Here is a 27,356-nt window from a genome sequence, read left to right on the forward strand (position 1 = left end):
AGAAGTGAGAAGCAATGCCATTTCAAGGTTTTCTTCCTGTGCATAAGCACCTTTAGCAAAGAAGTAAGGTATGTCATTGGGAAATCATCTAATTTAGATTACAAACAGAGCAAGCTACACCAATCTTGTTTGTTCCAGATTAGTTTGGAAAAGCAGCACAAAGGGGAACCCACAAGCACAGTCGTTCTTTCCTTGCTAAATTGCAAACAAAGCAGTCAAGGGTAATAGTCACTTTTGCAATACAGAATCAGCCTGCTGAGAATTTAATTAAGTTACACAAACACAGACCTATGAATTTATTTTTGTTTCAATTCTTGTTAGCACTCTCAAACATCCTGTTTCTGTAAAGCCTTCATCAAATTGAACAAAACTATCATATGATACAGAAAGACAGAATTATTAACTTGGTTTATTGATAGATTCAGGAGTCCTATTATATTTATAAATGGAATGGCAGGCATGTAATCCTCATGGATAAAAAGATGAAGATATGAAAGACAGAGAAAAGATGTCACAGTGGGCTGAATTTTCTACTCTACACTCAAAAAGGGGACAGCAAGTACCACGACACTGCTACATCTATGTTGCACCCTTGACAGCAATGTAACATTCCTCTTGCCAAAAGGCACTGTTAGGATGGCTGAAAAGGTGATCTACGCTCTGTGTCTGCTACATGAGATACTACCTAACCTATCCCAAGCTAGCAGGTGATTGAAGATGTCTGGTGAGCTGCTTATAGAAACACAACCAGAAAAGAGTATTTATACCAAAGCAGGGTACCATTAGCAGAGTGTACAGATCTAAAGGAAGAAAAGAAGTTCCTGGGAATTTACTCAACAAGTTTGGTTAACTAATTTGAAATCTTTAGAGATTCACATATCCAAATGACTATGCATGCTGTGAGTTATGCCAAGAAAGTAAGCAGATGAAGATTACTAAACTAAGCACATGAAGACACTCTGAGCTCCATATTTCTAACTTCATAATTAAATTTCCTATTAACATTTCTCTTTTCTTTTACTTATGGATATTGATATTGATATAATATTGACTCATTGTTTCTACAGTGACCATATTACAGTGACCACGTGTAGCCCGAACACCACAGAGAGAAGCAGGTTTTGCAATACTTAAAATATCATCTGTGTTTGCATAGAACTGTGGTTTCAACTGATGCCTTAAGTGTCAAAAAAATGTCAGGGTGAGAGCCCTCCATGTTTCTCTTTCAGAAGAGAAGGGACCTCTTATGGAGAATAACACTGCATCAGTGGAAAACAATCAAGAATTCTTATGCAGATTCCATTTTATTTCAACTTTTGTTTATCGGCTTTATGCTAAATAATGCTTTATTTATTACACTTCACCCACAGAAATATTTTAATTCTGAATAGCTGTTTTGAAGTACTTCACTCTTGCTTCAGAGCAGTTTTAAGCAGGAATGCCATCTGAAAGAATCATGATTTCTGAACACAGAGTTCCACAGAACTGTGGAAAATGATCAGAATAAACAGGGAGATGATCATTATGTAGATAATTGATTCCTTGTCTGGAGGATAAACAGATTTCACACTTCCTATGCTTTAATTTTCCAACTGTTTAAAAAAATATTTGAGGATTATCACTGCTAGATTAAATATGCATTTTCTCTATTTTTAAATCTTCATGTAAATGTACGCAATACTTCACAAAGGCTTGGGAGGTACAATAACCATCAGCAACCAGAAACTCTCTGGTTATGACATAACTTAAAAGCAGAAGAAGGAAGAAAGGTGGGTTACTTGATTACTAGAGTAGGTGGGGAAGGAGATATGCTTGAATCCCATGGTACATGCAAACAGGCATACTGTAAAGGAAATATCTTTCTGCACAAAAACAAAACAAAAGCTACCAACTCCCACATATGAAGTTCCCAACAAGTGTCACAAAGCAGAATGGCTGGTCTAATGAGCATCAAGGAGAAGAACCATATTCCGTAATCAGTTTTCTGTACACATTTCACAGTTTCTAAGTGAAGTATTTACAAGTCAGCAATTTATTTTAAAAGTCAGAACCCAATCAGTGGAATGACAGAAGTGTATGGATTTAATCTAGTAGCTTCTTACTAGAAAGAAAAATCTCAGTGTTCCAGTGCAGTTATGATTACGTGTTAATGCCTCTTCAGTTAAGATCTGCAAACCATGCAACATGCACATGCAGAATTTACAAACTTGGTACTGATGTTCACAGATACTGCAATAAAATTAGGCTTATTTATTAAAAAAAGGTATTAAAAGGTTAATAACACTTGATTGCTAAAGTTGCTTAGAACAGATTATTAAGTTTTTTGCCTATGGAATAGTTACTCCAGAGAAATATCAGTCAAATCTTCTCCCAGGAGCTCCATCTGCTGACGTAAAAAAAAAAAAAAAAAAGCTGCCATAACTTCTCAGTTGTAAGATCTGCAGCTGCTTCATTATTAACCAAAGTGAATGACCTTCCCACGTAACAACTAAAAATGCTCCCCTGTTCATAGAAATCAGTGAGCATTCAGCAGATGGATCTCACCTTCTAGGGATTCAATTCCAGTTGCTTGAGCCAACAGATCTTCATGTCTTGCAACAACCTTTAAAAACAAAAGAGAGAGAAAAAATAGAAACAATGACATAAGAACAGAGATGTGTGCCTGAAAGGGGTATCAAAATATTATCATCATATTTCCTTAAACAGATGCAGAAAAAAGCAGATGAAAGGATTTTCAGAACTGTTTTGATTCACAAAATGGTAAGCTCAAAATGGGAGAGTCAGATATTGCAGCATAGTTGATGTATTAATATAAGTCAGAAAAACAATCAATCATGTTTCAACACACACTGATATCTAACAATAACTGTAAGTGTAAGCTTAATAATAACACAGTAATAACGTATATTCCCATTTTTAATGTTTTCATTTGTATTTATGACATTTAGAAACTAACTTCCGAAGAATTTACCATTGCAGGGGGAGCAGTTTTTCTAACCAAACACAAATGTATCACGCACACTCACAGCCTGGTCGATGGGATTTGCAGTGTCCATTTGGATTTTATCACTCAGCCTTTGACTATCCAAACTTAAATTCCTTTTGAAGGCGTGGAGGTGTATTAGCACAGGTTGTGTTTGCCCAGTTAAAATTAGGGACTAAATCCCAGGCTACTAACCAGCACAGGACAAGTCGTGCACTGTCTTTTCACAACCATCATGCCAAAAGACAGGGAAGTTTTTCTGATAGCCCATATGATCTTTTGGAGACAGTCAGGGAACCCTTACAAGGAATAGCGGAACCTCCAAGCACAGAGACTGAGTGCAGACACTGAAAGCAAAACAGCTTACAGCTCCTTGAGGGGGACTACATGGAGTTAGTATCACATGCACCGCTCTTTTTACTCCAAGCTGTACCTTCAGTTACCAAGCAACGTCAAAAGCAAAGATCATTGGACTAATCAGCTTTTAATCACTTTATCGACCACCCCTGAGCACCAGGCATGCTTTACACTTACTTGTACGTGAAGCTCTTTATCCAGCTGGCTGATACCTTGGGCAAGCTTTGCGAGCTGCTCAGCTATCACCGCCTGATGGATCGACTGCGACGTGTAAGCTTTCACATCAAAGTCCTCTCTGAAGAAGTCAGCATAACACTCTGAAAAACGATTCAGATGTTATCTTCACACTTCAAACCAGTCGCACCGAGGGACGATCTACAGCAGGCAGCGCTCAGACCGCCGGTTCCTCCAGCTGGAACAGCGCACATCCCGTACCCGCGCAACGCGGCACGGGAGGCCGGTCTGAGAACAGACTGCAATCAAAGCGAGTCCGCGCGGCAAAACCCGCAACTTCATGGAACCGTACCGCGTCTTACAACGGGGCCAACTTGTGCTGCGTAAGGAAACTATACTTCGGTGGTGACTTTCAACGAAGTAAGACGCGTGCTACTTTGTGCAAAGGGCAGGTTAGGCTCACTGACACCTGCGTGCCTCCCGCCGGCACACATCTCCCCTCAGGAGCGGCTGACGCGGGCAGCGGACTGCAGCTGGGCAGCACAGCGCAGGAGCGGGGCCCGCCATCCCGCTCCCCTCCGCCCCACAAACTTTCTGCGACGCGACACCTCGGAGGCCCAATGCCCCGCTCGTCCCGGCCTCCGACCGCCACCAGGACCGCGCCTCACCGTCCGCCTGCAGCTCTGCCAGCGCCGGGGCCGGTGCTCCACCGCCCGCTTCCTCCATGCCGCCCGATGGAGCCTGCCGCGCGTCACTGCCCGGCGGCGGCGCGCGGCGATGATGGCAAAGAGAGCGACGGGGCGGGGCAGGACGCGGCGGGGCTGTGAGGGGAGCTTGCTATACATGAGCGGGGACGTGGCAGAACGCGAACGACGGTCGGCGACGGACCCGGCGGGCCTTTTTCGGGCTGGGCACGTGGTGAAGATGTGTGCCCCGATGGTCCGCTACTCCAAGTGAGTCACTGCTGGCGGCGCGCGTGCTGTGGGGCGAGCGGTGTGACGGGACGGCGGGCGGGCGGGTGGGTGGGACGGAGCCTTTGGGGTTGTTCAAGGGCGCGACGGACGCGGACGCGTTTGATTATGGTTCTATTTACACAGCCCCGCAGCGCTGCGTTTAAGAGCGGCGCTTCAGAGCGGCTCACGAGGCGAATGTCCGCTCTGTGTGGCCGTGCTGTCCCTGTCCCCGCAGGCTGGCGTTCCGCACTCTGGTCCGGCGGTACGGCTGCGAGCTGTGCTACACCCCCATGGTTGTGGCGGCCGACTTCGTGAGGTCAGCCAAAGCCAGGGACAGCGAGTTCACAACAAACAGAGGTAATGCTGGGAAATACACTGCTGCCTTCTTGGAATGTTTTATGTATCCTGGCTTGTATCAGAAATAATCCAGCCAGCAGGACAGGTGGGTGATCATCCCTCAGCAATTGGCATTGGTGCTGCACCTGTTCAGTTGTGGGATTCTCACTACAAGACAGACATGGAGGCCCTGCAGTGTGTCCAGAGAAGGGCAGCAGAGCTGTGAGGGGTGTGGAGCACAGGAGTGATGGGGAGCGGCTGAGGGAACTGGGATGGGTCAGTATGGAGAAGAGGAGGCTCAGGGGAGGCCTTATTGCTCTCTATAACCGCCTGAAAGGAGGTTGTGAGGAGGTGGGGGTCAGCCTCTGCTCCCATGTAACAGTAGCAGAATGAGAGGGAGCAGCCTTAAGTTGTGCCAAGGAGGGTTCAGTTTTGATATTAGGAGAAATTTCTTCTCGTGCCAAAGCACTGAAACAGATTACACATTTTCCACACCCCAAACTACTTCATCTTCCCTCACCACTGCAGTTTTATTGCTGAGCATGGCATTACATGATATGAAATATTCCTTTGGCCAGGTCTAGACCTGTCCACTCCCAGTTCCTTGCCCACCTCTGACCTATTTGCTGGGGGGAAATAAGTACACAGGTAAAAAATTAGTTTTGAACTGCCATCGCTGTTCAGCAAAAGTGGAAGTACTGTTGTATTATCAACAATGTTTTTTGCCACAAAACTCAAAACACAGTACTATATAAGCTGCTGTAAATAAGGTTACTTGCATCCCAGCCAGACCCAATAAAAGATCATCATAGAATCAAAGAATGGTTTGGGCTAGAAGGGACCCTTAAGATCAGCTAGTTCTAACCTCCTGCTGTAGACAGGAACACCTCCCTGTAGACCACGTTGCTCAAAGCCCCACCCAGCCTGGCCTTGAATGCATTCGCAGCCTCCCTGGGCAACCAGTTCCAGTGTCTCACCACCCTCACAGTAAAGAATTTCTTCCTAATATCTAGTCTAAATCTACCCTCTTCCAGAGTAAAACCATTTCCTCTTGTCCTGTCACTTCCTGCCCTGATAAAAAGTTCCTCCTCAGCTTTCATCTAGGCTCCTTTCAGCTACTGGAAGGCTGCTATAAGGTCTCCTCAGAGCCTTCTCTTCTACAGTCTAAAGAGCCCCAGCTTTCTCATCCTGTCCTTGCAGGGGAGGTGCTCCAGCTCTCTGATTATCTTTGTGGTCCTCCTCTGGACTGTTCCAAGAGCTCCACGTCTTTGTGTCATGGGCTCCAGAACTGGATGCAGTACTCCAGATGGTGTCTCACAAGAGCAGAGTAGAAGGGCAGAATCGCCTCTCTTTCCCTGCTGATCATGCTTCTCTTAATGCAACCAAAGATATGGTTGGCCTTCTGTCTGCTCATAAGGCTCATAAGGTTCTAATGCCAGCAGTTGCTGCTTCTTGTATATATCAGAGATGTATGCTTAACCCATTACCAGATATTTTCTGATTTCTAACAAAAATAAGAGGGTTTGTAAAGGGGAAAAGATGAATATATCAGACATATAATATGGGGATTGATAAGAGAAACAGAATTTTAAATTATCAGGTGGTAAAATGGAAGGTGGGCTCCTTGAGATCTCAGAAGACTGATAGAAGGAGCAAAGGGAGTCCAGAGAATAGAAGCACAACCAGGATTCGTAATGGGAAGCCAGGCTTCAGACACGATATAGAAAGGTAACCTGAACAGACTAAATATATATATATTATATGTTATTATTATATATTTTATAAATATATGTGTGTATATATATATAAGGAGCAATACAGAGCCCTGGCTAGGTAAGGGAGAAAAGTAGTATAGAATAAAATCACAGAATATCTCAAGTTAGAAAGAAGCCATAAGGACCATTGAGTCCAACTTCTGGCTACACACAACACCACCTGAAAATCTGACCATAAATATATGGGAAGAGATAACAGTACGGATACAGATCAGCTGGCATGAAGTGGTTGTAGGAGAGAAGTGGAACAAGGAACACATAAGCTTGGGCTACAACTAGAGGAATGGAGAAAGCACTGCTAAAATGCTAGTAGGATTGGCCTGTAGGATCTGCAGAAGGTAACGATTTCATCTGTTCATGCCACTCAGTGAATGGTTTTGTAAGTGTATATGTAATAGTAGTAGAACTGTAATCTGTGATTTCATGCATTATTTCAATACAACAGGTCATTTATAGAAAAGAATCCCATTGGGAAGCACAGGTAGACTCTTATTAATGGAGTGCAACTTAGAAGAAAGCTTTAATTTTTTTTGTTATTCAAAATAAACAAATAAGAACATAACTGATATATACGGCTCAGAGGTCCGCAGAGCCACTGTTCCACCCTTTGCATCTGTTTATACTTTTGATCTTCACAATGTCCTGTAAAGTTCTATGGATTGGCTTTTGGCAATAATGGAATGGGGAAAGAGGAAATTCTCACTGTTTGCTGTAATCTTGTCGCCTGTTGACAAGGAGCGCAGGATGAAATGTTCTAGTATTGTAAGTAACATCTTTTCCCTACTCACCTCTTCTATGCTGGCCTTAATTTTACAGCCTCCAAAACCATTCTCCCTCTAACAGCTTAGCCAGAATAACAGTATTTACATTATTAGCATTCATGCTTTTAACAAATAGCTCCATAACTGATTGTAAAATCTTAATATTGATTTGTTTAATTTTCTGGGCATTTTTTACTCTAATGAGCAGAGTAGGTTTGGAGCCTGCAATTGTAATTTTTGCTCTGTTTTTTTGCATTGACATTTGGCATTGACATTTCTTTGCTGTGTATTTCTAAAATAGTGGTAGATGTTCCCTGTGGCTGCTGCTAAGAATTTAATTATTATTTGATTTAGCATTTTTATTACTTAGCTGAAAAACGAGGAGCCTGGGATTATCCAGTATATTAGCTGTATCAATTTAAATCTTTTCAGTTAGAGCACTGTCTAAATGGACACTGTTTTGAAAATACAAAAGGGATTTTTTGTGGCATGCTAGAGTTTTAAGTAACTTACAGAAGTTTCTTAACAGAGGATACTGCTGCCATTTCTGACTTCAGTTCCATTACTTCAAGAATTCTGTAATTTCCACTAAGACAGGAAATGTTCAGAAGCATTTGCGGTCTGTTCTGTACTGGAGGTACACGTGCTGTGTGCATTTGTTGGCTCTTTTCTTTCCATTGGTGCTCAGATATTTTTCTTACCCTGTTCTCCATCCCTCTTAACTGCAGCAATCATTTATTTGGAAAGTAACTGCTAATACTGAGATATTTTTAGATGCCTTTAATGTAATGCAGTAGGTGTCAAAGAGGAGAGCCTGTTCCAAATGACCATCTGGCTCTCTGCAGGAGCTTCGTAGATCACAAATAGTTCACCAGGCCCACTCTGAGGAGCACTGATGCTTTGGTTTCCTATGAGAGAAAAATCTGTGAAAGCTGCCTCTGCTTATGTGTTCTCATTCCAGCTCTGCATACTGGACAAAACCCAGCCATGTTGGCATTGAAGCAAAAAGGGATCTGGAATAAGGAAGGGTAGAGTTTGTAGCTACTGAAAGCTGCCTCGGTAGTACGCTTAGTTTTCTGGTTCTTTAACAGCTTTTTCTGAGTCTGGACTTTCTGGAATATCAGCATGATCTGTGCCTTACATTTATGTCCTACTTCAGGAAGCTAAATTCTCTTGCCTTTTTTTTTCTTTTTCTCTTAGAGCCTCCCTTTGGTTTGCTTAGTAATGTTATTCCTGTAAGACATCTTTTCTTCCCTCATTGTTGCTGTATTTTCACCATAGATTACTACATTAGTTAGAAACAAGGACACTAGAAATCTTTGTTAATGATTATGTGTCATACACAGCTATAGCAAAACACAGCAGTCTGTAAGCAGCCTGATACAACTGTGGAACAGATCATGTTTGAAGTGTAATTCTCTTCAACAGGAAATGCTTTTTAGCAGCTCCAGAAAATAGGTGTTTTCAGCAAGACAAGCAAGTAATCATACTTTCAGCACAGTGTTCTGGTTTCATAAAGATTTTCATGTAAACAGGAGATTTATTTCAATAAGTTAAAAATAAATAATCTTTAAAATCCTATGTAGAGAAGGGAGACTTCTCAAAGCTACAGCTATAGTCAAAAGGAAGAGTTTGAGAGTTGATGTAGCACAGTGGTGAGCGATGAGAAAGTTTGCATTGGCCTATTCACAGGCAATGACATAGCACGAGGAGGCCTCTGGCAAGGCTCTGGCAGTGTTGTAGTCAGTTACAACAGAGTTCCTGTATCATATCCTGCCTGGGAAGGGAGGGGTGTCTAGATTTGCAAATCCTTCTGGTTTGATCAAGGTGAAACAACACCCAAGGTCTGTGCATAAGAGGAAAAGACATAAGCTGTAATAGGAGATACCCATAAAACAGTTATCCTGCATGCATTGGCTCTCCCGCAATTCTGTCTGTGCAGTTTTATAGGAAATTCAAGTAAGTTTTGGGTTAGAGCTTAAAGAAAGAAAAGGAGATCACCAGTTCTGGTCCCACATCAAGCGTGTTGACAAGGGGGCACAGAACAAAGGAGGGATGCAGCAGTGAGAAGGGCAAGGACAGTCCTTCAGCCATGTTTGTAGATGGATTCCAAGATGGATTGAGACACCAGACACCAGTCAAATCAAAGCAAAGGGCACTGGGCCCCTCCTGTGACCTGACCATTTCTAGGGTATTGTTTTGGGCTCTTCCAGGAGGGGCTGAAACATGGGTTAAATTAAGGGAAGAAACACCCAGCTCCTGCCTGTGACTTAACTGTCTATCAAAGTGGTGTCACTCTGAGAACACCTGGGGCTCCTCCCCTACAGCCTTCCTGTGGTACCACCTTGTAAAATAGCTGAAAAAATCACTATCAGGAATGGAGCCATCGAGCACATTTGGTTCTGTACATACTTCTTGGAGTTCAGTACAGCAACTGGTGAGATTATGACAGTGCAGCTTACCTTTAAGATTTTATTTTAATAATGGTGCTGTAATGGGGAAAATAACCTAATAGAGAACAGATAGATTGTTTATGTTGAAGGTATGGTGGCACTAGTGATGTTCTTACTCAATTTGGTTTTAATGTTGAAGTGTTCTGGATCCAAGAAAACATACAATACAAAGAAACAATAACTGTAGAATTTTTTTTCCCATTATTAGTTTGTGAATAGTCTGAATTAAGAATGCTGCTTTTAAACAACCTGTTGATTTTGACAATTGTAAGCAAATATGTATCTGTTGACATTTTTAAGAAAGTTAAACACATTTAAGTAATGAAACATTCAAAAATTAGATTTTTTTTTCTTGTTTTCAACCTCTAAATATCTTTTCATTGGAGCAGGTGACAATCCATTGATTGTTCAGTTTGCTGCTAAGGAAGCACAAGTTTTATGTGACGCTGCCCTTCTCGTCTGTCCTTTCGCAGATGGAATAGACCTGAACTGTGGCTGTCCTCAGAGGTAAAGATTGGAAAAAAATGGTTAAGTATGATTAAATTAATTTGAGAATAAAGGATGCTGGCTTTCATTTTCATACTCATTTCTGTCTTAATTTAAAAAAAAAAAAAAAAAAAAAAAAAAAGATTGAGATTGAAATAGCTTTTTAACCTGTCAGAGTGAAATGTGTGTGTGGTAAGATGCTGTCCTGAATGTTCAGAGATGCCCATGGTCACCAGGTGTCTTTGCTGTCTTGCCTCTTTTAATTTCTGAGATACTGAAGGTCAGCTCAGAAATGAAGTGTCCATCTCTGTGATTTAGCAGCTGTAGCATTTGACTTCTTCCAGAACTTTGCTGCAAATAATCCAGTGTTTTGAGAAATAGCATGGCAATTCCAAAATAATGAGCCATGTCCCTGCTGTCTCAGGCTTATGCAAGTGAAGAACAGTCTCTAAAATGTAATTATGCAGATTATATTACTCATGAAGTGCTTAGCTGAATTCCCTCCATCTTTTATTAGGTTTGGAAATACAGTGAATTGGTGATAGTTTAAAAATTTTGTTTTGGCAGAATAATAATGCACAAATGAAGATTCTCACTAACTGCTTCAATTGAGAACCATTTATTGTACTTTTGTCAGGCAATCTTTTTCTAAGTAACTCTCTCAAAAATAAATGTGGGACAGCAGGAGATAATATCATGGTGCACGTACTTAATTTGTCTATTCTAATTAGTTATCTTGACTTAAAATTACAGTATCTGAGAAAACAGTTCTGGAGGCATTGGAGACTTCCAAATCTTTTGCATACTGATTTCAGCATAGTAGAGCTGTGTGTATCTGCCTGTATAAGAAAAATTCTTTAAAGAAAAGAATGCTGCTGTTCAGTAAAAGCAAAAGGTTATCTCCTGCCAATCATAAGTAATTGTTGTCATTTGAAGGAAAAGATAATGTTACTGAAATCAGATTCTTATTCCACTTCAATTGTGTTCCTTTCCAACACAAAGTAATTTTCTGTTCAGAAGAAAGCCATGACCCAATTGAGGGGAAATACCAAGCTATTTCTTTTATGTATGATCTAAGCCATTGTTAATTCAATGTTTATCTTCCTTGTAAGCCTGTTTTGTGGATAGAAAATTAAACAGATTCGTTACTTGTCCAAAATTATAACAGCAAAGCAGAAACTGAACCAGGATCTAAAAGCTGGTGTCACACCACAAACATCAACTACATCAAACTACAGCCTTTATTATCTCTGCTTACTCAGCCGCACATTCTAAAGGCTATAAGAAACTGATACATTTAACTGAAATTGATCTGCATTTTTCAATTGTAGAATACAAACGTTATTTTTCCTTTCAAAGATGGGCAATGGCAGAAGGTTATGGTGCCTGCTTAATAAATAAACCGGAGCTGGTTCAAGATATGGTGAGACATGTACGGAATCAGATCGACAATCCTGGATTTTCAGTGTCTATTAAAATAAGGTATGGCTAACATACTCTTTGCAGAACGTGGAAAAAGCCTTTTAATGTTTTTCAAAAGAAAGATGTTTGTGTAATAGTTACACTACAATATATGTAATTAATGCAATAGTACGAATTATTATAAGTTCCTTAAATGTGATGACTACTGGGATGTTTTGACTCCAGGTGGTAAGCAAATCTGGAGCAGGTTACCAGCCTCAGATGGTAGAACAAGCTCAGTCTTTGACTGCTTGCCCAGATACCAGAGTGGATTCCAGAATTTTATTGCAATCCAGAAGACATGGTAGTTCAAGTTAAAAGGTTTAGAATTCCATGAAATAAAAGCAATACGTAACCTATAATTATGTGGACTTACTCGTAACCTGCTGCTGTCTATAAAAGACAGATAACAGATCTGGGAACCAGTCCACACAGCTGCTGTAAGAACATGTTCTCCCTCCCTTCATCACTTTCTGAACTTGTATAAACCGTTGATCTGTTTTACTTTCTGACATTTCAGCCACTATTTATCTTCTTATCCCATGGTGCTTTTGCATATTGTTGGTTAAGTTTCAACTCTGCTTGCAGTCTCTCAGAAAAGGAGAACTGTTATAAATTGGATTTTTTTTCCACAGTTATGCAAAGTAATGACAATTAATGTAGAATCTTGGGTACCCTTGCTTCATCTCTGTAAAATTTACCACACGTGCTTCAGAGATGGTATGTAACTGGGAAATGATAAATAGTGATTTCAATAAATTATACATCTTTATTAAATATATATTAAATATATTTACCTTCCCACATTAGTAGTCCTTTTCTTTTTTTTTTTTTTACAAGTATTTGTAGAAATCTCTGGTGACTCCTCTTCATGCAGGGCTTTTACACAGTTCAGGTAGCTTGCTAGCTAATGTTTTAATTCCTCGGAATTTTAGGATACACGAAGACTTAAAAAAAACAGTAGACCTGTGTAAAAAAGCTGAAGCAACTGGAGTTTCATGGATTACAGTACACGGGAGAAATATAGAAGAAAGACATCAGCCAGTACATTATGATGCAATTAAAGTAATTAAAGAAAGCATGCACATACCTGTTGTGGCTAATGGAGACATCAGAACTTTAAAAGATGCTGAAAATGTTCATCACTTGACAGGAGCAGATGGTAAGATTAAACATATCCTACTTTCTAAGTAAATTGACAAATTAAATTTCTGAGTATTTATTTTAGCTAGAAGTAGGACGTTGTTTGCATCTTCTTCTCTGAGGAGACAAATGATTTATGGTATTTCAGATGCTTAATAAGCTCATAAACGGAATCTTGTAATTATCAGAGAACCAGAGCACTTTAGTCAAAGTCTCAAATAGATTTGAAAGGCAAACTACAAAAACTCTTTGCTTAATTATGCTTTCATCACTCAGTAGTGGAGTTGGTGGCGGAGTTTAAGGAGGATCAGACATCCATTCTGTTCATGGAGCTGATCATTTATTATAGAGCTGTAGATTTTGACTTGAAATCCTCTGCTTCCTGCAAATGGTAATGGGTTTCTTATAGTAAGAATATAGAGGGAGAAAGATAAACAAGCTGGATATTTAACAAATAAATGGTTTACTTTCAAGTACATGGTGAAGCATTGCACTATTTATCTTGCCTTTACTGTGGTAAAATATGGAAGTGAAAAATTGCCCTGCAGTTATTTGCTTACAATAGATTCCTTCAACTGTCTGTGGTTTCAAGCCAACACTGAAGTTCAATATATATCTTGAAGAAGTTATCTGGATCTGCATACTTCGAGTCTTACAGTTAGAGCCTAACAGGGCAGAGCCAGTGTCATACCATGAGTCCATGTGGCAGGTTTCTATTGACATCGTTGGTGTTTTAAAAAAAAACAAAACTATCTGCACCAAACTGCCATGCTGCTACAGTGGCTTTCACCCCAGATACAAAGCAGGAAGAAAATGCATTAACAGAAAAGGATGTTCTTTTTGACTTTCTTGAACAATAAAGCATAAAACGTCAAACTGTCTAACATATGATGGTTTAAGATACAGTAAGAACAAACCAGAAACTGCATATTTTTTGTTTTATACAATCCTGGTTATTATTTTTTTTTTCATTTTTGGTCATGCTATTTTGTAGGAAGAGATTAAATGCGACAGATCATATGTTACAGTTCAGGAAAGCAATCACTTTTTCAAGAAATATTTCTGTAGAGTTTGGCTGGATTTATCTGACAATTTGGGAATATAGTTGCAAACACATTGGTTTATTCAGAAAACAAACACTTTCTGTAGAGTAGGAGCCATGAGATCTCTTATCACTGAGACTTGAGCTGCTAATGGAAGAATGATTCCAGGTCAGTGAATCGGCTGAGTTGCGCTAAAATAACTTCAGCATTTTACTACTCCTGTGTCTTTACATCGTGATTATATGTTAAAGAATAGGCTTACATGTGTGTAGAAGATAAAAACAGAATAATATTGAATTGCTGTTTAAAAAGTAGAAAAGAAGGGCTTCTTTTTTTGTGTGTGTTGCATCAGAATTTCTGGAAGGTTATGTCAACAGGTTAAATGAGCTGACAGATGGTGCAGGAGCTTGGGCTGTAAACTGATTTCTTTGATATAGATATAATACTCATCCTGTTGTTCTCCCATTTCTTGTTCTAATGGATGCTATAAAGTAGGTGCTATAGAAGATGTAATGTAAAATTTAACTATAATGTAACTCACTGCTTTAATTTGCAATTTGAAGGTGTAATGGTGGCTAGAGGACTCTTAGCAAATCCAGCTATGTTTGCAGGATACGAAGAAACACCTTTGAAGTGCATCCAGGATTGGGTTGACATTGCTCTTGAGCATGGAACTCCTTTTACATGTTTTCACCACCACTTAATGTACATGATGGAACGGATAACTTCAAAACAAGAAAAGAAAGTTTTTAACATTTTATCAAGTACCTCAGCAGTTCTAGATTACCTGGGTCATCATTATGGTGTGTGTAGCTGAAAGCATTTCAGTTGTGTGCAAACTCGTTCTTTGCAATTGCTGACATATTGCTACTTGGGCTTTTACTGATTAAATCCATAACGCAGTGTAGATATTTTCAATACAGCTTGATTCTGAGGTTAGGCTGATAGTTTAGATTTTTAGTTTTTAGATCAGCATATTTAGCTGAAGAAATATTCCACATTCCACAAACGTGTAATTCTATTTACATTGCATTACTGTACAGAGGATTGGCTGTTATGTGACTGCAGTGATTTAATTTATTTTTCACCAGAAAAATTTTTCACTTACAAGAGTAAGCAAAACTAAGGCCTTTTTCTAGTGGAACTCCCTAAAATCAGGACTACTACTACTAAATAACAACAAAAATGTATGACCAAAAGAATACAGAGGGACCAGTTATAGAAATATTTGCTTTAATGGACGTAAGATATAAGATGTGCTTTTAAATTTTAGTAGAATTTTCCAGCTTAAAGACTGGGAGACTTTGAAGCCCAGCGTCGTACCCTCTTAAATTAGATGTTCTTTTTGCAATCTAAAATCTTCCAGATTTATAACTTAGAAAAATTCTACCATTAATATAATGAAAGAAACCTGCAATACAAGATGACAGAAGGAAGGAAAGAATAAAATGAAGAGAGTTTAAATCAAATATAGACCTGGATGGATCTAGCATACAAGACTTGAAAGTTCAGTGTAACCACATACAGTATTGGTTATCTACTACATAATAATCCTATGAAAGATCAAAATGCAGTCATCTACCAAACCAGAACTTTATAGGCCAAAGAAAAGCTGACAGATTCTCTCAGTAGGACTCCTGCATCCTTTCTGCAGGCATGTTGCTTATCAAAGCATGACAGCCGTTTCACTTTGGATCTTTGTATAGGAGGAAGATGATGAAAATCAGAACAAGACAATAACATTGCACACCAGCTGCATTTGTTCTGCAAGGGAAATTTCACAAGCCTGTGCAGTACGATTATTTGTAATCAAATAATTTGTTTCCTTTCTATGTTTACACAGAAATTCATAGAAGAAATTGCATAGTTTTTTTAACTGGTACTTTCATGCATATACAAATGAATGGTTCTAAATTTTCTAAATAAATTACTTGCTTTTGTATACGATTGCAATTTGTTTATTACAGTGTACACTATGACAACCTGGGGAAGGGGGTGATGCTGTTCCCCTTATCCATTGTTTAGATATCTACAGTCTTGCAGTATTTTTAATGCAGTGACTGAAAAGATTTACTGATTTTTCATAGAGAATATGTTCTGATTTAGGTATACAAATGAGTTAGAAAAGCGTGACCTGAGTCATCAAGTCTAGTTTGCTGTTTAAGACAGTGAAGTTTATACATCTCCTCTGATATGAGCTGTATTTCCAGTTCATCCAACTATAGTGCAGTACTCAGTTCTCTTCAGTTCTGAAAATGCCTTGAGTCTTCTGCTTCAAAATCGAAAACTACGAAATTGACTTGCATAAGAAATGGATTCTTTAGAGTATCAACGAGGTCCTGTGTTAGCATTTACTTGAGATTTTATGATACAGCAAATCAGTCACCACGCAGAGTAGAGGGAAAAAAAGAGATTCATTAGAATCAAAAACAGAAAAGCAAGGCTGCTTTTTTTTTTTTTTTTTTTTTTTTTTTTTAGTGGGGAAGTGGTATTTTTGAGGACTTGGAATACCTTGACCTATTTAGGAACTGAATACTTGATGATTTTGTAGGCAGCAGTTGTTGTGCCTGTGTGATATCAATCATAGAGATTTCTGCCTGAAGTACAAGACCTGGGTTGCAGTTAATATTGCTAGTAATTAAGAAGTGCTTGATCTGGCCAATTAAGTACCATAAAAGTCAATGAAAGTTTAGCATCCCGTTATGTAGTAAAATGAATGGCTGTGGGTTAATTTGCGTGCCTCCTTGTCAGTTTGTCAGCATCCAAACACATTTCGTTGCTTTGACACCTTTGACACCTGCTGTAGGGAACCTGCTTTGGCAGGGGGGTTGGACTCGATGATCTCTGGAGGTCCCTTCCAACCCCTACAACTCTGTGATTCTGTGACACAGGATAAATTGCAAAATTTGAGTTTTAAAGCCATACTTTGAACAGCCTACACTGTTTGCAATGCACATTAAAGATATCCCCATGGCAGTTAATGATTTAACTTCCAGTTTTGCTTTAGAGTGCAGTTACATTTCTTATCAGCCTTTTGAACATGGGAAAACTGAGCCAGTTTAAAGCCAGCAGATACATTCCTTCCTCAGTTAAAGTATTTGTAGCATCACCAGGTCTTCCGTTTTCTAACTAATTTTCAATTTTCAAAAAGTTACTCCATTCTTATTTTCCTCAGCTACCTCAGACCTCATTCCAGGTTGGTGAGAATGCTCAGCAGCAGCAGTCAAAGCGCACAGCAGCCACTGCAGAGGGAGCCTTTCGCAGATCTTATGCAGCTCCTGGAGTGCCAGTGCAGACTCAGACTCTCTGGCAGTGGGGATGTGCAAGTTTAGTCCTGTCAATATGCAGGTAGCCTACTGGAGAGCAGTCTGCAGTGCTAGCACGCAGCTCAGAAAAGGAAACTGCTCTGGATTTAATGGAGAGAAAGTCTTTAATAACATTTTAATAGCTTCAATAAAGTATAATGGCAGTAGGCCAATAGCTAAAATGTAATAACCAGAATATATTAAGAGGTTATGTTTTATCTGTGAGTTTGATTACATGTTTATGAAAATATGTTAGAAATGCTTCTTAAAACCCAGGCTGCTTTCACAGCGTAGATTAGATTGAAATCGCTGGTTGTATTCCTCTCCAATATTTGCTATGGATAAACAATTATTTGGGATGTAACCTTTCATACAGACATTGCTTGGCAGCAACTGGAAAAATGTTAACACATAGACACAGTCCCAAAGCCACAGACCTGGGAAATTTAAGTGAGCTCTCAGACTGAGAGCAGCTGCAGTCAGCTCTGCTGATAACTGTTGATGCAGTGACTGCCTAACCATTTTACCTTCTGTGGATTTTTACTACTATTCTTGCTATTTAACCTATGTCCTTTTGATGTAAATTTTTTTGGACAGAATTCCCAAAAGGAGCTCAGATAGTTGTGTCAAGAAGGCTGGTCATGCCCAGCTAGACCAGGTAACCCCTTCCCAAGCAGACAGATACCTGTCGGAGCTGCAGGCAAATGAGCTGAGCTGATTGCCCAGGGTGAAATTGCTGGATGTGACATGCAACAGCGTGAGAAGCTAAAAAAAGCTGCAGATAGCCCTGGGAGGGGTGGCTGGATTTCACTGGTGATTAAGTGGGAGTTACATGAAAAACAGCTGAACAACAGGAATAACCGAAGAGTGTTTGGAGTCCATTTAGGACTGGGAGCTTGCTGGGTTAATGGTGCCCAATAGCCATGTCACTACCTCAGTAGTACCATACAAGGCCAAGATTAGCTAAGTAAGGATATCAGAAATACTGAATGCAGGTATGGATTATATCTATGTATCTGTATTAGTTACAGACTGGGAACAACAGGGAAAAGAGATGAGGGGAAGGTTATCTGGGAGAAATAAGGGGAGTTGCAAGTGGCTAAGATGACTGAGAAATCATAGAATCGTGTAATGGCCTGGGTTGAAAAGGACCATAATGATCACCTAGTTTCACCCCCCTGCTATGTGCAGGATCGCCAGCCACCAGACAAGCCTGGCTTTGAACACCTACAGCAATGGGGCATCCACAACCTCCTTGGGCAACCTGCTCCAGTAGCAGTGCAGGGGCATACCACGCTTAGAACCTTGCAATGCTGATGAAAAACACTGCACCCAAGACAGGGCAGAAAAGAACTTTCTGAAGGAATGTGGTTTTACTCATGAGGTCCAAACAAGCCTGCTGGACATTGTCTGAAACTTGTTTGGTAGATATTGTTGATATCTTTGTATGTTATAGAGTCATAGAATCCTAGAATATCCTAAGTTGGAAGGATCTATAAATATCATAGAGTCCAATTTCTGGCTGTGCACAGGACCACCCAAAACCAGACCATACAAGAGAGTGTTGACCAGACTCTTCTTGAACTCCATCAGCTCAGGCTGTGCCCACTGCCCAGGGCAGCCTGTGCCAGGGCCCGAGCACACTCTTACGAAGAACCCTCTCCTGATACCCAGCCTGACCCTCTCCTGCAGCGCAATGCTTCCATGGGGCAACACTTCAGCTGACTGTCAGAAACCTGTGAGTGCGTCAGGCAGTGAAGTCAAGGCCTTGATGTAACAAGCTCGAGGCACGGGGCAGCGGGCTCTACAACAGTCTGCATCTAACCGTTGTATGTAAAAAGATGCTCATGTTAACCGTTCTCAGCGTGTAGATGTCCAGCAGCGCAGGGCCCGCGGGCACGCTGACTGCCCGCATCTGACCCCACGCAGTTATCAGTGGGATCCTGCAGCCCTCCGGGGCGCGGTTGAGGGATTACCGGGACGAGCACAGCCCGGCTGCCGCGTTCCTTCGAGGAACTTCGCGCGGCACCACCTCCGCTCCCCGCCCCGCGTCACTCAGCTCCGTACCGGCCCACATCCCGCCGGCAGCCGCCCCGCCTCGCCGTCCGCTCCTCTGCCTCAGCGCCGGCGGGAAGGGCGGTTCTGTCGCTCGCTTTCCTGCCTGCCCCGGCCCGCTCTCTCAGGCGAGGCCGCGCTCCCCAGCCCTTCCAGAGCGGCCCGCCGCCATCAGGCCCTGAAGCCGAGGAGGTTGCGAGGGCTGGGCTGCCACGGGGGAGGGGGGGAAGAACGGGGACGGGGTCAGGGCGGCCGAGGCCTCCCGGCTGCGCAGGAAGGAGCGAGGGCGGCGGGGAGGGGGTGCCGCTCCGCTGCGGGCGGCGACGGAGGGCCGGCGGGGCCGCGTCTCCTCAGGGCGCGGTGGAGAAGGCTGGGCCCGGCCCGGGCGGGGAGGGCGCGGAGGGACCCGGTTCGGAACTCGGGCGGGAGATCCCGAGCCGCGGCGCCAGCCGTGACCGCCGCGTGCATCCGGGCCCCGCCTGAGCCCCGCTTTGCCCGCAGGCCGCCGGGACGATGACTGTCCAGTGGACGGCGGTTGCCGCCTTCCTGTACGGCGAGGTGGGAGTGCTGCTCGTGCTGTGCCTGCCCTTCATCTCCCCGCTGAGGTAGGAGCTCGGGCCGTGTAGGCCTGGCCCAGTCGGGCTTCTCGAACCGTGTTTGTGCTTCTACGTTTTTGTTACAAACGTGGAGCTTTGGTGAGTCTCGGAACGGGTGTGAGCTGCGGAATGCTGCTTGAGACCTGAATTGTCACGGAGTCCCAGGCACCGGAGCCTGTTTTAAGGAGCTTTATGGGGTTGTCTTACACGCTTTTAATTTACCTGTCCAGCAGCTGGGCTTCCCGCAACGAGCCTTTCTCACCTTGCTTCACTGAGAGGGATTTGTCCCCTCTGCTCTCTGGGAGCAGCCAGCCTGAAGGAGGGCAGCTGGGGAGCCGTTACTGCATGTGCTGATACGGGCTGTGCGCTGCACTGTGGGTGCTGAGGCACATTGGGCACCTGGAGCTCGTCAACAGCAGCCTTTGTTCGAGCTGTTAGAGGCTTGTTTAAAAGCAAGGATGCTGAAGGTTTAGTCAGGGATGCTGACTGAACGTCTCTGTATACAGAACAAAATAGTTTTGCTGGAATGCGATACAAACGTTAAGTATAATCCTAAGGTAAATGCCTGTAGTAACAGAAAGAAATACAACAGAAACAAAATACATTAATTGCTCCTGTTATTTGCAGAGGCCTGGCTTGGAGTTCTTTTCAGTTCCTTTTTTCTAAGTAGCTTTCCCAATTTGGTAATGCTGTTTTTATTCCTCTGAGGAAATACAGCTGGCTTCTCTGCAGGAGGCACTGTTAAGGTTTCTTTACAGAATACCAGTTTAAAAAAAAAAAAAAAAAGCTGCTTAGAAGATTTGCTGCTGCTGTGGTGCTGTGTAAGCTGTTAAATGTTGGCTTTCTTCATCTTTAGATATTTTTAGAATGAAGAATGCAGGTTTTACTGTAACATGCTAAAGAGCAAAACCTACACCAAAACACTGCAGTGTGCAGAGTCAGAGTGTGATCACTTACACATCTGGGAGAGAGTCCTGGCAATGGCTGAGTCCCCTGCAGCGAGTGTCACAGCTTATGAAGAGTTCAGTGTTTCAGTACAGATTGCAGAGTTCCCACGTTTTCTGTTTCTGAGTCTAAGGTCCAACTGCCTGTAAGAGGGGAAAAGCATGATGGGAGCTGTAATCAGATTGCTAACAACAATGGCTTATGTGAGGAAACAAGCTGCAAGACTTTGTTTAGGCTGATGACACATGCAGGGGATGTTGGCAGTATTGAAACAGGTTTCTGTTACGACATAGGTGAGGCCCAGATCTGGTCTTTGAAGCTGAAAAGCAAATGCATAGTCTGCAGTGTTAGGGATAGATCTTTGTGTTTGGTTTATAACATTCAGTTATTCTTTCAAACAAGCGTTTCTGAAAGAATGAAGTAGCATGTCTTTGTGACATGGTCAATTACCTTGTTAACAAAGCTGTCACAGGAATCCTCTAGAATTAAGGGCTGGATTTAGCTGCTGTGACAGTACCGGAAGGCAGCAGTTCTGCCTTACACGTCTTGCTGCCTTGAGAGCTAATTTTGTCCTAAGGGTAGTGCAGACGCAGTAAGAGATGTGAAACTGCAGCTCTTTGAAGTTCTGATTTCCTGAGATCTCAGGCTTCAAGCTAAGTTCCCAAAAACAAGTAAATTGTCAGTATAAAAGTGCAAGTATCCAGAAAGGCAGAGCTGTACTGACACTTGATTGTAGCATTGTACTTGTGGCCAGGATTGTAATTTGAAAGAATTACATCTGTGTGATTTCTGCTGCCAAAGGAAGTACTGCATTAATAAATGTTAATGTTTCTTGTGGAGGAAAAATAAGCATGAAAATACAGGAAGGCTTTGCAGTAAAGAGATGAAATGTTTAGCATTAGTATAACTTGGCAGTATATTTGGTCTAAGGTACATACATCAGAAACATGGGGGATGAAGCATGGAGATTCACGTGTAAGGAGTTTGCAAGGAGGTTTCATTAGAATTGTAACTTGGCTTAATTACAGTAAGCTTTTTGGTTGATGTAGACTACAGCTGTCTGCTGTAGAGAGTTTGGATTATACTGAATGGCGTAAACAAGGCTTTTGCACACAGAATGATAAAATATTTTAAAAATTTAAAATATTTTTTTTTAGTGCAGTGGGGGTAATTACATTCTCGGTAGGTAGAAAACTGCTTTGTTAAAGGGTGAATTTTAACAGTTGTTTGAAAATGTAAATAAACTGAACAAAAGTTGGGAAGTCTACCTAATTGATCAGATGGTGACTAACATAGCTGTGTTACTGCCCTATGGCATAAGTAGGTATTGCTTTACTGTAGCACCAGTCAGCACAGTAGCACTGATACTAACCTGCAGAATCAGATTCTAACCTGCAGCATGGAGAACTAGCTGAACTGTTGTTACTTTTTTGGGGTTTGAAGTTATTTGTGCTGTAAGTGTAGATTCCCATGGCTTGCTCCACAAAATGATACTGAAGAGATGGTTGTTTAAAGAAAAGTAAGCGGTCTTCATCACCCTTACAGTTCTTCCTGCCTGAGATCGTGTGCTGGCTGACAAATTCATGCTCTCAAAAGACGTTATTGACAAAATATAAATGTGTGACTTGTCAGTTTTTTGTCATTTGCAAGTTAGACTGTAATAACAATCCTACTTTATAATTATTCAGACTCATCAGTATAAAAGATGAGCCTTCTGAAAGATGGTAGAAGCGGTCTTAATTCATGGAGAGTTGTTGGTTTGGGGTTTTTTGTTGTTATATGGTGATTAAAACATGTTCAGAGACCTTTCTTAAGTCTCATATCAGTAATGAGGCTCTGTTCTGTGAGGCTGTTATACTTGTCTTCTGATGTTTAATTATTTTGAATAACAGAATGTTGTTTCGCAGATGGCAGAAGATTTTTATGATTCCTCTATGGAGCAAAATGGCTGTCTTTTGGAACAAAATGTTCCTTACAATAATAGTTCTACTGATCATCTTGTTTCTTGGTAAGTGTTAAGTAATTCTCTAATAAACTGGAAAAAAATAGCTAGTATGTGGAATTCATGGCAGTTAATTGAAAAGATTCAAGCCTACTGTAACCCAGCTAATTTCTTTAGAAATTCTCCACTAGAATGGAGGAGGAGAGATCCTGTGCTGAGTTAAATGTCAGGAATTCAGAGGCAGTGCAATGTAGTAAATGAGGAGCAAAAATGCTTTGGTCTAGGCTGCTGCTTGGTTTCATTTTCTTACACAGGGTGTTTGTTACACAAGATGTCTGTTTGGCTGAACTGCTCAGCCTGCAGTAGATGGCACTCTTTCTCTTGGCTGGTGTTAAAATAATGCACCAGAAGAAGATATCAAGGCAGTGAGCTATTTGAGTACTTCTGCTCAGCACAGATACAAAACAGCCGTTGACTACATTTGTTGGAGCCTGTGTTGGAATAAAGCTTTAGTGAAACTGGAGCTGGAATGATGACTGTCTGCGTGACTATCTGTGCTGACTGGTTTGTGTATGAAGTATTTCACTTATTTCTGTGATAGGAACGGTTCTTTCCCATGGATAGGAGGGAGTTGTTTCCACTGCCTTACAGTTAAAGTGTTGTTTAATTCCTGGCTGCTGCTGCAGAAAACATGCATGTGCACTCTGTGTGAAGAAATCAAACTAAGTTGCAGCAACATATACCTAATAATAACCAAAGTAGTGAAATGCAAATAGTTCATAGTCTCTCAAAGTAGATACTTCAATAAATGGCTGAAGATCAAATACTGATGAATTTAATTTACTCTTTGAACTCCAATTGGAAACTTTGATTAAAGCTTGCTTTCTGAGTTGGTAGTGGTCACTGATTTCTGAGGAAAGCTAGATTTGGGATAAAGCAGTGAGAAGATGTGTACTCCATAGCATTAGATGATGCAGGACTGGAATCTTCATAAATTATGGTATTTTGTTTGGTCTTAGCCTATGATTCACTACATTGTTTGAAATTTCACTTCAGGTCTTTTTTCCCCCCTTTTTAAAAACAAAGAAACTTAAGAACGCTTTAAAAGAGAAACAGCTATAATTGATGTTACTCGTATTTTTTCTCTGGAGCTTATTTGCTTGCTTTGGGAAATGCAGCAGCAATCTAACACACTGGGCCAGAGTGTGCTGCAAGAACTGATGATGTGTCATAAGTATATTTTTTTAATGTGTAAGGGGAGATTATAGGTGCTGCACTGTTGTAGATGGTAATACAAACTCTTAATTGGGTTAGATTTTGTTTTTATGAGAATGTAAATCCTAATTGATTTATCCTTCAAGAAGTGCTGACAGTGTATCGGCTGATCTTGAGAACTGTAAGGAGTATATAGTGGATGAAATGGAGCTGAAAGTTGGTGAAAAGGCAATCGAAGGAGGCTGAGGTGTAGCTTAACCTTCTCTGTTTTTTTTATGTACAATACTGTGTTGTTACAGCTCCTCTGTTTTGGTGGTGTTGCAGAAAAGCTTTTTTGTATGCTGGTTCAAGCATAGAAAACAAGTACTAATACAGATGTTAATAAAATGTATGCTCATCTGGCAAATGTGTGAGGCAAATGCTTCAGAAGGTGTCTCATCTTTTTCCTTTCATTTTCCTTTTTTTTTTTTTTACTGCTTGTCCACTGGCTGGGTTTTAATTCATGTTGTCAGCAGTGACTTTTTGATGCTGTCGCATCTCTGGTAACATTTGTACAATGTGTTGCCTTGGCCAGATTCCTGGTGTCTGGATGCAGATGTTGGAAATAACCGTTCAAGTGTGTTTTGGTCAATGATTTGGCACATCTCTGGAGATGTGTTATTGCTTCAGTGATTTATCAAGATGTATCGTTAAGCTTTATGGATAACACAACTGATGTTACTGTTTGGTGACCAGAATGTCCAAATAGATATTTCTAGTACTGTGTTTGCTTTGTCATGAATGCATACCCAGGGATGTGACTAAGAATAATCTGTTTTTGTTTACAGATGCTGTTAGAGAAGTTAGAAAGTATTCAGCCATTCAGGTGAATGAGAAGGTTGCAAATGTCAATGCCAATGCCATTGATCACATTCAGATGAAACTCTTCCGGTCACAAAGAAACCTTTATATCTCAGGTTTTTCCTTATTCCTGTGGCTGTAAGTATAACACCTTGGATTTCTATATAGCACATATCTTACAGGAGCTATTGCACAAAGTAATGCAACCCAAATATTACCAAAAGGCTGATTTTAAGAAATTAAAAGAAGTAAATGTGAGCAAATAGGCCATGTGGCAGTTGAGATCAGGGGATATAAAAAGGTGCAAATGTTTGAATACCGGAGGGGTGTGTGATCAGCACACGAAAAGCCACATCTGGAATGTTTAAGAAAACATGTATTTTGCAGACATTTCTTCAGGAAAAACTCATTTCCTTCATCATACTTTTGCTCTGTGTTTTGCTTTTTTAAACAACTAAAACTGAGATACAAACTTCAAAAACTAAAGTGCTATTAAAACAATCTTGATATCTTGCAAGCTGGTATTATTTCAACCTGCCGTGTTAAGAAGCAAAACTTGAATCTGACTTCAACCATTTTATCTGAAGCTTGTAGGTAGGAACCAAAGGATAATTCTCTACCTTTCAAGGTGAGTTTCAAATATTACTTCAGATCAAGCAAACACTTTATGGCAGCTGGCCTAATAGGATATTATGACCTTAAACGTGTGTCCTTTTGAGGTTTCTGAAGTACAGCTAGTAGCACAGGATAACAGAAAGGACAGCTTTGAACTGCCAGTAGCAGCCAAGAGTACCTGCAGATCTTCTCAGCTGGACAAAGAGGATGTGGACTAATTGAACAGATAATGTGAATGAATAGGAAAATGGTCAGAAGTTTTCCTAGTTCTACATTTTATGGTGACATTGAACAAAGAATGGTGGCCATTTTCTCTCAGTGAGTTGGTTGTCACTTCGCAGATATAAAAGAGGAACACAGAATAAGAGAATGCCTGGAACTTCAGAGGCCCATGATCAACTTGTCCCACCTGTATGGCTATCTTGATTGTTACCTGGACAAGTTTGAGGAGCACTGTGCATGAAGAGACTTCAAGGAAAATATCATACAAAACTGGAGTACAAACAAATGGAGAAAAAAAAAAAAAAAAAAAGCAAAGTCATCTGTAGCCTTGCACAGTAGCAATAGGAAAGCATCATGTTCTTAATCTTCTTGCAGAAAAGTTAAGTAAATGTGCACAAACATGTCTGTGATCTCTGCTCCAAGAGAGGAATGGTTGGACTGTGTCCTATCCTAGAGCTAGAAGCTGGTCCCCCAGGATTATGCTCTGACTTTCAAGGAACAAAACCTGTCTGGTGACGTTAATAGATACAATTGTGGATAAAAATTCTGTGCTTGAAGTATGCTGATGGGCTTTTGTGAAAGGCCAGTAGTTCCCAAAGATTTAGAAGGCTCCAATAGTAGCTTGAGCAAATGACTTTTCTTAGCAGAGTTGTTTTGCTTGTGTTAATGGAAGTGGACAAGGCTGTCATGCTCCCCCTGCAAAAGCAGCACAAAAATGCGTGCAACATGGGAGACAAAAGAAGTACTTAAAATTTTGTGCACAGTTGCAGAGCGTCCTGGGTTTGGCTGGGATAGAGTTAATTCACTCCTCAGTAGCTGATCTGGTGCCATATTTTGGTTTTAAGGTAAAATAAAGTAGATAACACAGTGATGTTTTAATTCTTGCTGAGATGTGGTTACCTCTAGTCAAGGACTTTTCTGCTTCTCATGCTTCCTTGCTGGATAGATGTGCACATTTTCTGTGCCTGCATTCAGATTACAAAGGCACTGGGATAGCTTATGTGACTGGAGTGCTGGAGTGGATGGGTATGGGCAGAAGGCAGAGCAGGAGAGAGGAGGCATTCCATTTGGCAAAGGAGTTGGTAGGAACGCAAGAAGCCTTGCCTTCAAAATGGTGATGAGCCATTCAGAAATATATGGTAAAGAATAGAGGACAGAACAAGACAGGTAGTGTTATTAGGTATCTGCTATAGATGGCTTCATCTACGTGTTTTTCTTCAGCAGGCATTCCTTAGGCAGGGGGAAGACTGATAATTGCAAGCGTTGGTAGTTAAGAATAGGAGAGTTTGAGTCACTCCTGTTCCTCCTAGAAGGGCAGTAGGGGCAGGTATGGGCAATCCAGGAGATTTCTAGTTTCCATTATGTATTGAAGACAATTTCTTAGTACGGATGGTCAATGGCAGAACTGAGAGAGGTGTTCTGATAGACAGTTGCTCACAGTCAAGTAAAGACTGGTTGAAGATGACGGACAGCTATTGATGCAGTGACTGTGAGGTTGTAGAGTTTGCATTCACAAAACAAAAATAGCGGAATTGCAACCCTGAAGAGCAGGTTCTGGCATATTTGAGGATCTTTTCAGCATTACCCAGTGGTAGACTATCATAGAATATAGACTTGGGAGAGCTGATGGATTTTTTCAAGGATTCAATTCTAGTGCTCACAAAGTAAAATAAGCAAGGCAGAGGGCTGGGATGAA

The 27,356-nt window shown here is 41.1% G+C and overlaps 2 protein-coding genes across 3 annotated transcripts in view; one reads left to right on the plus strand and one right to left on the minus strand.

Moving 5' to 3' along the window:
• COG5 (component of oligomeric golgi complex 5) overlaps positions 1 to 4,270 on the minus strand; it is a 180,141-nt gene extending 175,871 nt beyond the window's left edge. The window contains exons 1-3 of the mRNA XM_042872950.1: positions 4,183 to 4,270; positions 3,518 to 3,657; positions 2,545 to 2,602 (exon numbers count right to left, since the gene is read on the minus strand). Coding sequence (XP_042728884.1) covers positions 2,545 to 2,602; positions 3,518 to 3,657; positions 4,183 to 4,240 — 256 coding nt within the window. The 5' untranslated portion in view covers positions 4,241 to 4,270. The remainder of the gene's footprint in view (positions 1 to 2,544; positions 2,603 to 3,517; positions 3,658 to 4,182) is intronic.
• A 66-nt stretch (positions 4,271 to 4,336) lies between these two features.
• DUS4L (dihydrouridine synthase 4 like) overlaps positions 4,337 to 27,356 on the plus strand; it is a 36,616-nt gene continuing 13,596 nt past the window's right edge. Inside the window, exons 1-8 of one of the 2 annotated variants that reach the window (XM_042872366.1) lie at positions 4,337 to 4,467; positions 4,703 to 4,824; positions 10,182 to 10,299; positions 11,638 to 11,760; positions 12,675 to 12,914; positions 19,798 to 19,890; positions 22,734 to 22,834; positions 24,811 to 24,961. In XM_042872366.1, the coding sequence (XP_042728300.1) occupies positions 4,358 to 4,467; positions 4,703 to 4,824; positions 10,182 to 10,299; positions 11,638 to 11,760; positions 12,675 to 12,914; positions 19,798 to 19,890; positions 22,734 to 22,834; positions 24,811 to 24,961 (1,058 nt within the window). In that variant the 5' untranslated portion in view covers positions 4,337 to 4,357. Of the gene's footprint in view, positions 4,468 to 4,702; positions 4,825 to 10,181; positions 10,300 to 11,637; positions 11,761 to 12,674; positions 12,915 to 14,488; positions 15,862 to 19,797; positions 19,891 to 22,733; positions 22,835 to 24,810; positions 24,962 to 27,356 lie in introns of those variants that run through there. The other variant, XM_042872365.1, reaches the window with a different exon arrangement.

The sequence above is a fragment of the Lagopus leucura genome, unplaced genomic scaffold, assembly GCF_019238085.1.
Source record: "Lagopus leucura isolate 7727_CA_CO unplaced genomic scaffold, USGS_WTPT01 Super-Scaffold_100008, whole genome shotgun sequence".
NCBI lineage: Eukaryota > Metazoa > Chordata > Aves > Galliformes > Phasianidae > Lagopus > Lagopus leucura.